The sequence below is a fragment of the Tenrec ecaudatus genome, chromosome 1 (assembly GCF_050624435.1).
Source record: "Tenrec ecaudatus isolate mTenEca1 chromosome 1, mTenEca1.hap1, whole genome shotgun sequence".
In the NCBI taxonomy this organism is placed as follows: domain Eukaryota; kingdom Metazoa; phylum Chordata; class Mammalia; order Afrosoricida; family Tenrecidae; genus Tenrec; species Tenrec ecaudatus.
Window position 1 is genome coordinate 159,026,858 of NC_134530.1, and position 13,659 is coordinate 159,040,516.

At 40.6% G+C, this 13,659-nt stretch overlaps 1 protein-coding gene and 1 pseudogene across 3 annotated transcripts in view; both read left to right on the forward strand.

The window, feature by feature from the left end:
- VPS45 (vacuolar protein sorting 45 homolog) overlaps nt 1–13,659 on the forward strand; it is an 89,603-nt gene that overhangs the window by 11,097 nt on the left and 64,847 nt on the right. For 2 of the 3 annotated variants that reach the window (XM_075561049.1, XM_075561057.1), the window contains exons 8-10: nt 7,195–7,329; nt 7,735–7,848; nt 8,247–8,414. In XM_075561049.1, coding sequence (XP_075417164.1) covers nt 7,195–7,329; nt 7,735–7,848; nt 8,247–8,414 — 417 coding nt within the window. The remainder of the gene's footprint in view (nt 1–7,194; nt 7,330–7,734; nt 7,849–8,246; nt 8,415–13,659) is intronic. The other variant, XM_075561065.1, reaches the window with a different exon arrangement.
- Nucleotides 12,141–12,242, forward strand: LOC142438374 (small nucleolar RNA SNORA72; annotated as a pseudogene).

Genomic DNA, 13,659 nt, shown 5'->3' on the forward strand with positions numbered 1-13,659 from the left:
ACCTGTTCTCTGGATCCCCATGGAAACCATTATCAGTAGGGTATAAACCCCACCTACAGGGACTAGACTCAGGGAGGCAAGCCTTTAGAGAGAAGTAGCCCATTGCCCTTAACAGCAGGGGAGGGCCCTACCTGTGGTGGGACCAGACAGTTGTCTGGCAACTGACTGCCTTCAGGGAGGATGTCTCTAAGCATCTGACCTCCCACCATATGCTGGCAAATAGCCTCTAATGTTTGGTATATCTTTGGGGGAGACAAAGCTGGGAAAAGTCTTTTTATGTCCCACAATATTGTTTTCCATAGCTGTATTTATTTACAAGTCCACCAACAGTGTATATTAGTTTCACTTTCTCCACAACCTCTGCAGCATTTGTTGTTTTCTGTTTTGTTTTGTTTTTTAATTGGGCTAGCACTGTGGGCATAAGGCAGGGGTCATCAAACTTTTTAAACAGGGGCTAGTTCACTGTCCCTCAGACCTGTTGGAGGGTCGGACTATAGTTAAAAAAAAAACTATGAACAAATTCCTATGCACACTGCACATATCTTATTTTGAAGTGAAAAACAAACGGGGCAAAAACACCCAGCGGACTGGATAAATGTCCTCGGCTGGCCACATGTGGCCTGTGGGCCATAGTTGGAGGACACCTGGCATAAGGTATCTCATTGTGGTTTTAATTTGCATCTCCTGGCTGGCTAGTGATGGTGAACATTTTTTATGTGCTTATTCGCCATTTGTGCTTCATTTTTTAAATCAATAATTGAGTTTTTATAACGTCTTGTAATTTATTTTTTAGTAGTTTCTTTGATATAATATTCATATCATACACATCCATAATTATATCACTTTTAAAATGTACTTCATTTTTGGTGAACTGTCAGTTAATGTCTTTTTCCCGTTTCTTAATTGGGTTGTTTGTTATTTTCTTATTGAGCTGTTGTAGAGTTCTGTATATTTAGATTGGAATCTATAGATTTCTCTTCAAGCTTATATTTAAATTAGATTCTAGATTTTTCTAAAAGCCCACTAATTTGGATTTCCATCTCTTTAATTCTGTTTCTCTGTTCTTTTATAGTATTGTGTAATTCTGCTATTGCAGTGTTTGACTTTTGTGTAAAGGATGTAGTGAGGTTTCTAAGCTTTTCTACTTTTTTCACCTTTCCTCTCAGGCGCTCCCTTCATTTGTTGTATGAGTGCAATCATCATTCTTTTAAAGTTATTTTTCTGGTAATTCCATAGACTGTTCAGTTTCAGGCATTTCATTTAGGTCTGGTTGGTGTTGGGTTATTTGTGTCTGTTTCTCTTTTGTGTGTGTGTGTGTGGATGTGAACTGATACCGCCTGCTGTTTCCTTGGTGCAGCTCTTAGGGCGCTAGGAAGGTGGGGTTTTGTGGGTGTAGTTAACTGTTAGGTGGTGCGGTAGAGGGGTGGTCGATCCTTTATATGAAGTATCTGGGCACCATGTTAGATTAAGTATTAGGGGGAAGATCAAAGAGTGGCAGAGGAAGTGTTAGAGGAGGGAGAGAAAAAGAAAAGGGAGGGAGCTCAGGCTGTGTTAATTGGCTGGGGGGAGCCTTGTTTTGCAATGATGAAGGAACGGCTGATAAGATTTGAGAGAAGACAGAACAGAGTTAAGAGTGATGTCAGCTGTTGGTTTTATGAGGATCAGAAGGAAAGAGAAGGAGTGATGAGAAGAAAAGAAAGGAAAAAAGATGGGCAAAAGGACCATGAGGCAAAAGTTTAGATATTAAAATTAAAGAAGGAAAGGGCAAGCTATAAAAGTATTAAAATAACAATAGAAACACTACTAGAGCAAGAAGTGGAAGAGCTGTTACAGTGTGTTTGTTTGGGCCCCAAGCTCTGCCCCGGAGCTTTGTCTCTGATTGGTTGCTAACTTGTGGATTGATGATGATGTGTTGAAGGACTAGAAAACAAAAACATAAAATCATGTACACAGGTAAACAGATCAGAGCTGGAAACACAGGGCATCCAGGACTGATGAACCCCTCAGGACCAATAATGAGAGGAGCCACACCAGGAGGGTAGGGGAAGGTGGGGGAGAAAGTGGAACCAACCAATCACAAGGACCTACATATAGCCCCCTCCCTGGGGGACGGACAACAGAAAAGTGGGTGAAGGGAGACGTCAGACAGTGTAAGACATGACAGAACAATAATTATAAAGTATCAAGGGTTCGTGAGGGAGGGAGGGAGGGAGGGGAAAATAAGCTGATACTCAGGGCCCAAGTAGAAAGAAAATGTTTTAAGACGGCAACAAATGTACAAATGTGCTTGATACAATGGATTTGTGTATGGATTGTGATAAAAGTTGTACAAGCCCCCAATAATATGTTAAAAAAAAACTCCCAAAAGTAAAATTATGTGTGTACGTGTGTCTGCACCTACATACATACATATATGTCCTTACATAGACCGACAGATGCAATTAAGGATGAATTAAAGGAATAGTGCCCAACTGTGTGTTCAAGAGGGGAGGATATAGGAATGATAGGACACAGAGCAAGCACAGTACCAACAGAACAGCTGGGTCTAGACCTTGTCCTGGGGGAAGCAGGACTGTGTGGGGCGGAGGTCTTTTGAGCAGTTGGGGACGGTGTCTGCTAATGTTGTCTGACTACCTTGTGGTCTTTTAGGATGTAAGAGTTGGATTGAGATTGAGGCTAGGGGAATGATTTGGGGTCTGGTAGGACTGGGAGTCCTGTATTCTTTTTATTTAGGTTAATTGTTTTACAGGAATAGACCTCTGGTAGGTCAGGTTGGAGGGGACAGGTTTAACTATTTTGGGATGATGTAGGTGATCCCACTTGGGGGGGGTCACTTTCAGACTGTGATTCTCAGTCACATTTGGGAGTTGGGGGTAGGGGGTCTATTGCTGTCACCTATCTAGATGGTCTAGGAGGGAGGGATGAAACAATAGCCTACTCAAAGGGCAGGTTGCTATCTGAGCAACTTGGAGTGCTGACCAAGGAAGGGCTGGTGTCTTGGTACAGCTATGCAATTGGTCACTTAGTCTATCTAGTACCTTAGCTCTGAGTGGTCTCTGGGCACTGGGGCTTATTAGGGTCCTTATCTCACACACAAAGTCCCTGCAGGTGCTTCCTAAAACTGGTGGTGAAGAGTCTACTTGTATTGTTGTGCTGATACCTTGCTAATGGACCAGATGGGTGTGTTATCTGCTGCCAAAGAGGGGAAAGCAGGAGAATGACCAGGGGTACTTTAAGATGGCCAGTGCAGTGCTGTACCTCTGGGACCAAGGATTAGTTGTGTCCAGTGGGGCTGGAGATTCCCCGCTATTGTAGAGAATTAATTATTCACTATTTACGCCTCTCCAAACTGCCCAGAGCCCAGGGGCTCTCTTGGTAGGCTATGTTTTCAATCCCCTGCAACAAGGTGGTCAGAACAGAGCATGCTTGGGCCCAGAGCCATGCCTAGTTGAGCTTATGGGGGTACCTGCAAACAAACAGAATTTCCCCCAAAAGCTATGTATGTACATTTCTTTCTTTCTTCTTCTTCTTTTTTTTTTTTTTTAACAAAACAACCTTATCACCTTCAGAGTACTCTCCATTACCCTTAATACATTTGTCAAATCTGCGATTCCATTTTTTGGAAATATTTTCAAACACATCTGTTTGGATGGCTGACAGCACCTCCCTCATTTTTTTCTTCACCTCTTCTACATCTTCAAATCACTGCCCTTTTATGTCCCTCTTCATTCAAGGAAACAAAAAGAAGTCACAGGGAGCAAGGTCAGGTGAGTAAGGTGTGTGGGGCAAGAGAGGCATGCTGTTTTTTGCTAAAACCTGGAGCACTGAGATGGCTATGTGAGCAGGTGCATTGTTGTGGTGGCAAAACTAGTCCTCTGTCCACACATCAGGCCTTTTTTTGGTCACACACTGTTATGCAATCTTTTTAGAACCCCTAAATAGAAAGCTTGATTAACAGCCTGACCTAGTGAAACGAACTCCAAACACACTATGAGTCTCAACATTTTCAACTGTTTAGGAAATTGACAGACATTCAGAATGAGGTTTGTCATCAATAGACATTCCACCTTTTTTGAAACGAGAAAACCACTCATACACTTGAGTTTTTCCCATAGCGCTGTCCTTGTAAGATGTGTTCAACATCACAACAGTTTCTGCCACATTTTTCCCAAGCAGGAAATAAAATTTCATAGCCACACACTGTTCTCTTAAATTGGCCATCACAAAAAACATGGTTCCATGGAAAGTGCTTTCCAGACAAAACTCACTGTGACAGAGAGACCCTTCCCAGGTACGCCACTGGGTGCACGAGCTCAGTGCGAGTTGCTCAGTGCTGCCTGTGGGAAAAATGCGCTCTACAAAAGATCCACCCAGCGGTTCTGTTTTTTTGTGTGCCTCGTGTATCTGCTGGGTAGAAGCGCAGCTCAGGTGCTCAGCCGCCCTCGCTAGCTCCTGCCAGTCTGGAGAGTTGGGGATCTGCTCTACCCCAGCTAGTGCTGGGCCAATGGCAAATGGCAGGCATTCTTGCTGTCTTGGTTTAAGAACTTTGTGTCTTCTTTATGCTGAGAATCACACTGTCTGTAGTGTAGGACGTCCTTTTCCGTGGCCCCTCTGCAGGCGAGTCTTTGCGGAGTCCCTCCCATGGGTGTTACTTCGTTGACATCTTGCTCGTCCTCCCCCCGTTTTTGGCTTGTTTTTATTTAACTCCTCCCTTTCAGTGATTGTTATATTTGCTTTGTGAAGCATGTTTTGGTTTCGCCATTTGGCTAGCCCAGCGGTTCTCAACCTGTGGGTCGCGACCCCTTTGGGGGGGCGAATGACCCTCTCACAGGGGTCGCCCGATTCATAACAGTAGCAAAATTAAAGTTAAGAATTAGCAATGAAAATAATTTTATGGTTGGGGGGTCACCACAAAATGAACGGTATTAAAGGATCTCAGCGTTAGGAAGGTTGAGGACCACTGCTCTAGCCCCTTCTTCTGCCTCATCCTGCCACTGCTCCCTACCCCTAATAAAGGCGACTGGGAAATTATGTTCACTCTGCTACTCCGGTGACGCGTCTGTCTACGCTTTTCCATTCTGACTGCTGCCACCTTACTGCAGATCTCAATCTTTTCCCTGAACACTGAAATAGTCATCTAGTTGATGGTCCGTGTTTCATTTCTTCTCACTCTAATTTACTCCATAGACAGACACACAGTTTTGAAATTACTTTCCTTAGAGCACCACTTAAATACTATTTCTCCCTTGGCTTAAAAGTCTTATAAATTCCTCAGTTTTGCCTAGCAAGGGGACAGTTCACTGCTGCTCAAATATACCTGTGAATCCTGCCATCATGGTTCCATATATGCATAACCTCTGCCCCAACCAAATCCCCGAGAGTTCAACCTCCGTGTGAACTATTTAGACTATCTTCTCTTCCCATCGCCACCTAGCAAGACACCTCCTTAAAACCTCTCAAAAGTCACTTCACTTCTTAAAGTTAAATGTGCCTCAGTCAGACATGCTCTTCCTCCTTGACCTGTCCTACCTGTGATTATTTTCACCCTTCCTGCTTCACCCCTTCCCTCGAGAGAGACTGTGTTCACCAGTGTTTGTCCTCTGTCAAGTGTAAGAGCAGTGTCTCGCTCATAATAGTGCTTTGTTCGTAGTGAACATGAATTGGAGGGGAAGATGAGTCATTAGTTCAGTTTCTTCTAGGGTTACAATTGTGCTAAGGGAAATCTGTGGTCATAGAATGAAGTTCATGGTATAAGATATCCTTATAGTTCTAAAATTCCAAAAAGGCATGATCACTAAAGAAACTTTGGAAAATATTTTTTTTTAAGTAGAAAGAAAAATAATTGCCTGTAATTCTGTTTTCCAAAGAAAGCCAATTATTCATTCAACAGATTTCCCTGAGTTCCTGTGATGTACCAGATAACATACTAGGTTCTGGAGATCAAAGGTTAAAAGGTAAAATTTCTGTCCTCAAAGAACTTATGGTTTTTAAGGAGACAGATCATTTCAGTTCTATGAGGGGGCTTCAGGAAGTTTGAGGGAAAGTCCCATGTATTTTTATCCCATTTTCCCACTGAGTGCTGGAAGCCCCCCTGGAGTAAGTGCTGTGGGGGGGCATGCGCACCGTGCTACCTTGCCTGTGGGCACAAGGAACATTTCATTGTACTTCGTATGCAAGTGTTGGACTGCAAACCACAGGGGAACAGTTCAAACCCTCTCCCTGCTTCGCTGGAGAAAGATGAGGCTGTCTGCTTCTGTAAAGATTTACAGCCTCGGAAACTCTGCACACAGTTGCTACGATTCAGAATTGACTTGGCGACAGCAGGTTTTGGTTTAATGGAACTTGCCTCTTCAAGGGTTCCTATGGCAAATCTTTTAGGAATAAAGTAACTTTTATAACCTCTTAAGTGATTTCTCCATAAATCTAGATGAAGTGCATCAATGTTAACCTTGTTAGCATACCAAGATTTTGTGAGGTAAATTGCTGGGAAAGACTTGGTTTTGTCTAGTATGCTTATGACAACATTAATCCATTTTCCACAAATGGTGTGAAGGCAGAATTTGAGGATTTTCCTTTCTAGTTCTACTAAATAAGGTCACGCTTGGTAAGACTGAAATCAATCCTTCTTCACAATTCATATAAGTAAAAATATTAAATAACATGGATACGGAGGCAGGCTGCTGAATATGCCTATTTTGATCAACTCACGGTTCTTTCTGATAATATTAGTGTTCCCAGGATAAATATAGCACCACTCAGATCTGCAAGCACACCCTTCTCAGGCTGCAGAAAACCACAGAAGCGTACAGGAAATGGTACAGCTTGCAACTGCAGTACCAATATAGCCCTAACTGTGAAGCCAAAAAATACACTCTTAATTCACAGGCAAAAATTGGAGCTAATGATAGATCTAATTTGTTTTCTTTCTATCAGGAAAATTAATCTTGTTACCTCTTCTGCCAAAAGTGTAAAATCTAAAAGTATTTTGACATTTGGGTGTTAAACCAATAAAAATGATAATCTTAATGTGTAATATAGCATAACATTAATAGAATTTGAATTAAATAGAGAAATTCCTTATAAAGAAGGCTAATTCCTAAGAAATACTGTTAAATTTTGTTTCCCTGAACATTTACTGCTTCTATGTTTTGTCTGTTATCAATTTTGTTGTTGTTATCACAATTGTTTATTCAGTGGACGTATCAGGCCATGGTCCATGAACTTCTGGGCATAAACAACAATCGGATTGATCTTTCCCGAGTGCCAGGCATCAGTAAAGACTTGAGAGAAGTGGTCCTGTCTGCTGAAAATGATGAATTTTATGCAAACGTAGGTGTTTGGTATTTCCTTTTATGTCGTAATTGTGTGTCTGTCGGAAGATCAGGATTGGCTTCTCAGAATGGGAGTCTGTGTAGGACTGCCTATGAGGAAAGACCATAGCTAGACTGCAGCCCAAGAAAAAGCAGAAGACAAGTTCCGACTCTCAGCAGTTTTCCCCACAAGTATGTAGGGACCCGATTTAATTGCTTCCTTTCCTACTTAGTAGTCCTTTGTGAGAATAGCAATGGTGTTATTCATCAACAGTATCCTTGTCTGTGTCCAAATTGGTCATTATAATGGAATTCTTGCCTTTCAATTCCGACCATATACGTCATTCTTTTACACTTCTTATTTTAAATTGCCACACAGTTCAGCCTGTTGGTCGAATTTATTTTCTAACTGTATTTTTCACAGAATATGTATCTGAACTTTGCTGAGATTGGTAGCAATATAAAGAATCTCATGGAAGATTTTCAGAAGAAGAAGCCAAAAGAACAGCAAAGACTAGAATCAATCGCAGACATGAAGGTAAATTGAATGTGCATATATAGGACTAACATGCAAGCCTTTGGAAATGCTGCAAGATGCAACATTCCTGGAATTTTCTAGATCTGCTTTCTACCTTGATACTTTAAGTTTTGTTTAAGGCTTACTTTCGCTTATATCCCATTTTAGGAAGCAATAGAGTAAAAATATAATAAGCCTTAGACTTCTTTCCAGTCTGCAGTCATTTCTAGACTGTTTAAGAGCTCAGTCTGTGATACATATCAGCTCTTCTCTTTTTAAGTGGAGCAAAATGTCATGTGATTGAAAGTTCCTTAGTCTGAGCCTTTCTTTTTTTTCCATCCCCGCTTTTTTTTCTTAATACATGGCTGTCCTCAGTCAAGAAATAACAGACCCTCCTGCTGATGTTTTTCTCGTGGCAGGCGTTTGTTGAGAATTACCCACAGTTTAAGAAGATGTCTGGGACTGTATCAAAGCATGTGACAGTGGTCGGAGAGCTGTCTCGGTTGGTCAGTGAACGGAATCTGCTGGAGGTGTCAGAGGTTGAGCAAGAATTGGCCTGTCAGAATGACCATTCGAGTGCTCTCCAGGTATCTGTCTACCTACTCTCATTTGATAAACAACTTCTAGGTGTGAAGTGTTGTGCCAGGCAGAGCAAGAGCTACAAAGGCAAGTAATCCTTCTTCACCAACATGGAATTTATAGTCCAACAAGGAGTTGAGTCGAGAGTACAAATTGTTATTATTTAAGATAGAGGGTCCCGTATTGCCACAGGGGAAGTACCATGTGGATTCTAAAGGGTTCAAGCATTTAGCTGAGTTTTACCAAATTAGTCTACCAGAAAGAACGCCAGGCTGCAACAAGAGATCTGAGTTGCAGTGTTTGGTTGACCACTTACTGGTTTTGTGGTCCAGGGCTACTAACGTAATCTCTGAGCCAGTTTTCTCATTGGTAAAATAAGTATAATATTCCTGACTTCACTAAGTTGCTGAGAAGAATTTTAAAAGCTATACGTGAAAACATTTCTTTGTTTTGAATTTAACTAATTTCATTCTTCACTTACGCAAATGTCTGCTACATGTGCATCATGATTTGAGAATCTGTTGTTGTTAGGTGCCATCGAGTCCATTCTGACTCACAGCAACCCTGTGTACAACAACAAAACACTACTGGGTCTTGCGTCATCCTCACAATTGTAATTATGTCTGAGCCCTTTGTTGCAGCCACGGTGTCAGTGCATCTCATCAAGGACATTCCTCTTTGTCACTCCCTCTACTGTACCAAGCATAGTGTTGTCGTCCAGGGACTGGACACCGTATTTATTTCTTAGGGTGCCATAACAAGTTACCACAGACCCGGTGGTTTCAAACAAAAGAAATGAATTAATTCTCTCAAGGTCCTGGACGCTAGAATTTTGAGAGAAGTGTGTCAGCTAACCATGCTCCCTTTCAAGGCTCTAGAAGAAGAATTCTTCCTTGCCTCTTTCTAGCTTCTGGTGGTTGCTGGCAGTTCTGGATGTTCCTTGTCTTAAAGCTGCAGCTCTCCATTCTCTACCTTGGTGGTCTTATAGCCATATTATAAGGACACCAGTATTGCATTTAAGACCCACACTGGATAAGTAATGGCTTCATCATAACTAATTTCTGCAAAGACTTTTATTTCCAAGTAAGGCCACAACCAGAGGTTCTGGGTGGACATGAATACTTGGGGAGCGCTCGTCAACCCAGGACAGATACAAACATGAGTAAGTCCCACACCTGACCCACAGCGCCACCAAGACTCCTTTAAGTGCTAGAAAAAGATATTTGGAAATGCAGAGGAAGGAACAACTGGTTTCCTGAAAGGTGAGCATGAAAGGCTTCATAGGAAAGATGATTTGGGTCTGAACAGATCAATAAGGAGGAGTGCATCAAACAGAGAGGGGAGCTACATTCTCGTCAGAGAACGCAGACATGGAGATGTGAAGAACAAATTAAGGGAGGGCATAATCAGTAGAACTGATGCGGGGTACAAGATGAGATGTCTTAGCTAAGCCAAAAAAGGTTGTTTATTATTGAGTACTGCTTTTTATTTTATAAATATGTGGATCTATACTCTATGTACATTACTGATTTGAGAGTCTCGTGGCTGTGTATTGATTTCCTAGGACTACCCTAACAAATGACCACAGGCCAGGTGGCTTAAAAAATCAGAAATCTATTCTCTCACAGTCCTGGAAGCTAGCGGTCTGATCAAAGTGTCATCCAGCCTTGTTAGGGTCTGGTTATGGTTAGCCTTTAAGCTTGAGTAATAAGGTGCTGCCACAGGATTTACAAGAAAAATGACATCAGATACTGGCCTCAAGAAATCTAATAGTTGAAGAGACAACTAAGACATAAGAAAGGAGTAGATGTTATTTCAAGATAGCATTTAATTAAGTCAAATTATACTGATGATAATAGGTTATGAGACCATTAGGGACAGTTTCTTAGGGAAGATAATATTAAGCTGAACTTTAAAGAATGACTAGAATTTGGAGGAGGGTTTCAGTCAGAAATAACAGCAAAAGCAAAGATGCAGGAGTATGACAGAGTGGGTGTGGAAGAAAACTAAGGAGATAAAATTGAATTGGTAAACATGAACAAATTAGTGGAGACACTTCTAAGAGGAATGTGTGTGTGCTGAAATAGGCAAAGAGATCCAATGTCGGATCTCATGTAACGAGTCGAGGTGATGGAAGCTCAACTTGCAGGAAACTTAATAAGGATGCTTTCAAACAGAAAAAGCCAAGTCAGAGATGGTAATAGAACAAAACACTTCCCAGTTCTGAACCATCCTCACATCTGTTGTTAAGTTTTTAGTGTTATTTTAGTGATAAAATATTTGTATGCCACAGTATTTACCAATTCAACCTTTTTCGCGTGTACAGTTCAGTGATACCATTTACATTGCTACTGTGCCACCATCACCACTGCCCTTTACCATGCTGCCATCCCATAAATACACGTTCAAATCTTCCGAAACAATAGCTCCCCTTTTTCTCTCCATTCTGTTCCAGGTAACTACTAATGAACTTTGGTCTATCTCTTTGCATGTTGTAGATATTTCATGTAAGTGAGATCACAGATATCTGTGATTGACTTCCTTCTCGCAAGCATGATTTTTCAAGGTTCATACCGGTAGCGTGTATCAGGACTTTGTTTCTCTTTGTTGTCAAGTAGGAGTCCCTTGTGGGCAGAGATCACATTTTGTTATTTGTTCATTTGTTGATGGACATTGTAGTGGCTTCCACCTTTTGGCTATTTTAAATAGTGATGCACTGAGCACTGGTGGACATGTGTGTGTGCTGCTCTTGAGTACTTACCAGTGAGTGGAATGGTTGGGTTCTGTGGTAGTTCTGTGTCTATATTTTGAGGGCCCACCAAACTTTTCCACGGTGTCTATATCATTTTGCATACCTCCCAGCAATAGATAAAGGTTTTCAATGTCTTTACTTTTTTTGCCAACATTTTTGGTTTTCTGGTTTCTATTTATTTTAGCCATTCTGATGGGGGTGAAGTGGTATCTTATTGTGGTTTGATTTGCATCTCCCTGAAGGCTAATGAAAGGAGTCCTGGTGGCATCGTGGTTACTGTTGGGCTGCAGTCCACAAGGTCAGCAGTTGGAAATCACCAACCACTCTGCCGGAGAAAGTTGGGGTTTTCTACTCCCATAAACAGTTACAGTGTCAGAAACTCACAAGGGCAATTCTACCCTGCCCTATAGGGTCACTATGAGTTGGAATTGGCTCGAAGACAGTGAGTTTGTTTTGGGGAGTCTTTGTTGTTGTTGTTAAAGACTAATGAGTGCTGGAAGCCCAGCAGGTTAAGCATTCTGCTAACCACAAGGTCAGTGGTTCAATGGAGCCACTGCTCTATGGAAGAAAGGTGAAGCTGTCTGCTCCAGTAAAGACCGAAAGACTCTGACATCCTAAGGAGCAGTTCTACTCTGCCCTGTGGAGTTACTGTGAGTCTGAATCGACTTCAAGGCAGTGAGAAGAGTTATAATGACGCTGAGCATCTTTTCGTGGGCTTGCTGGTCATCTTATATCACCTTTGGTGAAATGCTTATTCAAATCTTTGGTTTATCTTTTGGTTGGATTAGGTCTTGTTGTTAAGTTGTAAATTGTAACACTCCTTATAAGTCTGAATATTAAACTCTTATCTTATTCCCAAAAGTTTTCTCCCTTTACTTTGTTGTTAAAGTCTGTAGTTGAACAGGTTTTGTTTTGTTTTAATTTTGATGAATTCCAATTTATCTATTTTTGTCTTTTGTTGCTTATGCTTTTGGTATTATATCTAAGAATATTTTTGTTAAACATTCACTACATTAAGACCCTGCATGTGTCCCCAGGCTGAGTTCTTTCCCTGAGCCTGGTTTCATAAATGCTGGTGATAAGTAAAAAAAAAAGAAAAAAGAATATTTCTTTATATAATTATATAGAGTTGGAGCTGTTAAATAGATCATTTAATTACCTGGTGAAAGGGATCAGTAGTAAAAATTGAGCCTGTTGCTAGTTCCACATGCATTCCTACAGTTATTCTGTGTGAGTGTAAATGTGTGTATCTTTTTAAAATTTAAATGGTACCATATTGTACACTCATTTCTAAATTTTGTTATTTTACTTACCCACATATCTCAAAGACTGTTTCAAATCAGAATCTAAAGACTCTTTACAATCAGTAACAGCTGTTCCTTTATAAAAATTCTTCATAATTTACTTGACTGGTCAATTTACTTTGAACAGCACTAGTAATGATAGTGTATAGTTGTTTTGTGGACCTAATAAAAGTATTCCTATGAGAACTTTTTTATTTATCTCAATGTAGTGAACCTTCTGTTTCTTATTAAATAAAAAACAAAAAGTGTTCTTTTCTGTAAGTAGATTTAAATTCTTTATGTTTACCACTTTATATTTCCCTTTAAAACAATAGAACTAAAATTCAATCATTAGCAGAGTTATCTTCAGTTCTGTTTCTCTACCATATGGAAAGCAGCTGGAAATAGTTTCTAATTCTTTGCCTAAAATGTTCTTTTACTGTTCACTTAAAAAATACATAATTAGCATGAGCCCCCCTAGTAAAATGATTTATAAAATATGAACTCCCCTTGTGATGCAGGGTACATTTTAAAAAGCTATCTTTTGAAGATTTTCTTACTCATGGTATTGGGGTTTTACAGTGAGCAATTGATTTGGACTCCCTACCATAAAGGATTTCTTTGGCAAGATGATTTAAATAGTCTATAAAGGGAACTTTTGTTTGATAATGAGTGGATGGCAGGGTCCTGACCCATAGATGGGTCATGGCATTCCGTGGCTTGACCTTAGTTGATAATACGTCATGAGGCAATGAATTGAGGTTTTTGAGCAGAGATGCGTTATTAATTGGTAACTGTCATGGTGAGAGAAAAATGCTATGCTAAAAATTAACCTGTACATTGCTGCCACTTCGAACTAACAAAAAATGGATTTGAATTTCACTAGAACCAAAGTACAGTGTACCAGCATAGCAGTATCCATATCTTCAGAAAAAAGGAGACTCATTTGATTAGTAAAGATTTTTCACATCATGAAGAGCAACATCTACCCCAAAATGAGCTGTTTGTACAGTTAGTTTTTGTCTCTTATGTTGTTATACCACAGCCTATCACAGCTTTTCATTTGGGGTCAGCCTATTTTATTGCTCATTCTCTTGCTCACAGTGGGAAAAGATTTCAAAACAGCCTGTTAACGGTGCACAGGAAAGACTCAAGAAGTATTTGCTAGGAAAGTTAAGGAAGAGCAGTGCTATTCCAAAGAGTATAGTGTGCTAAGAG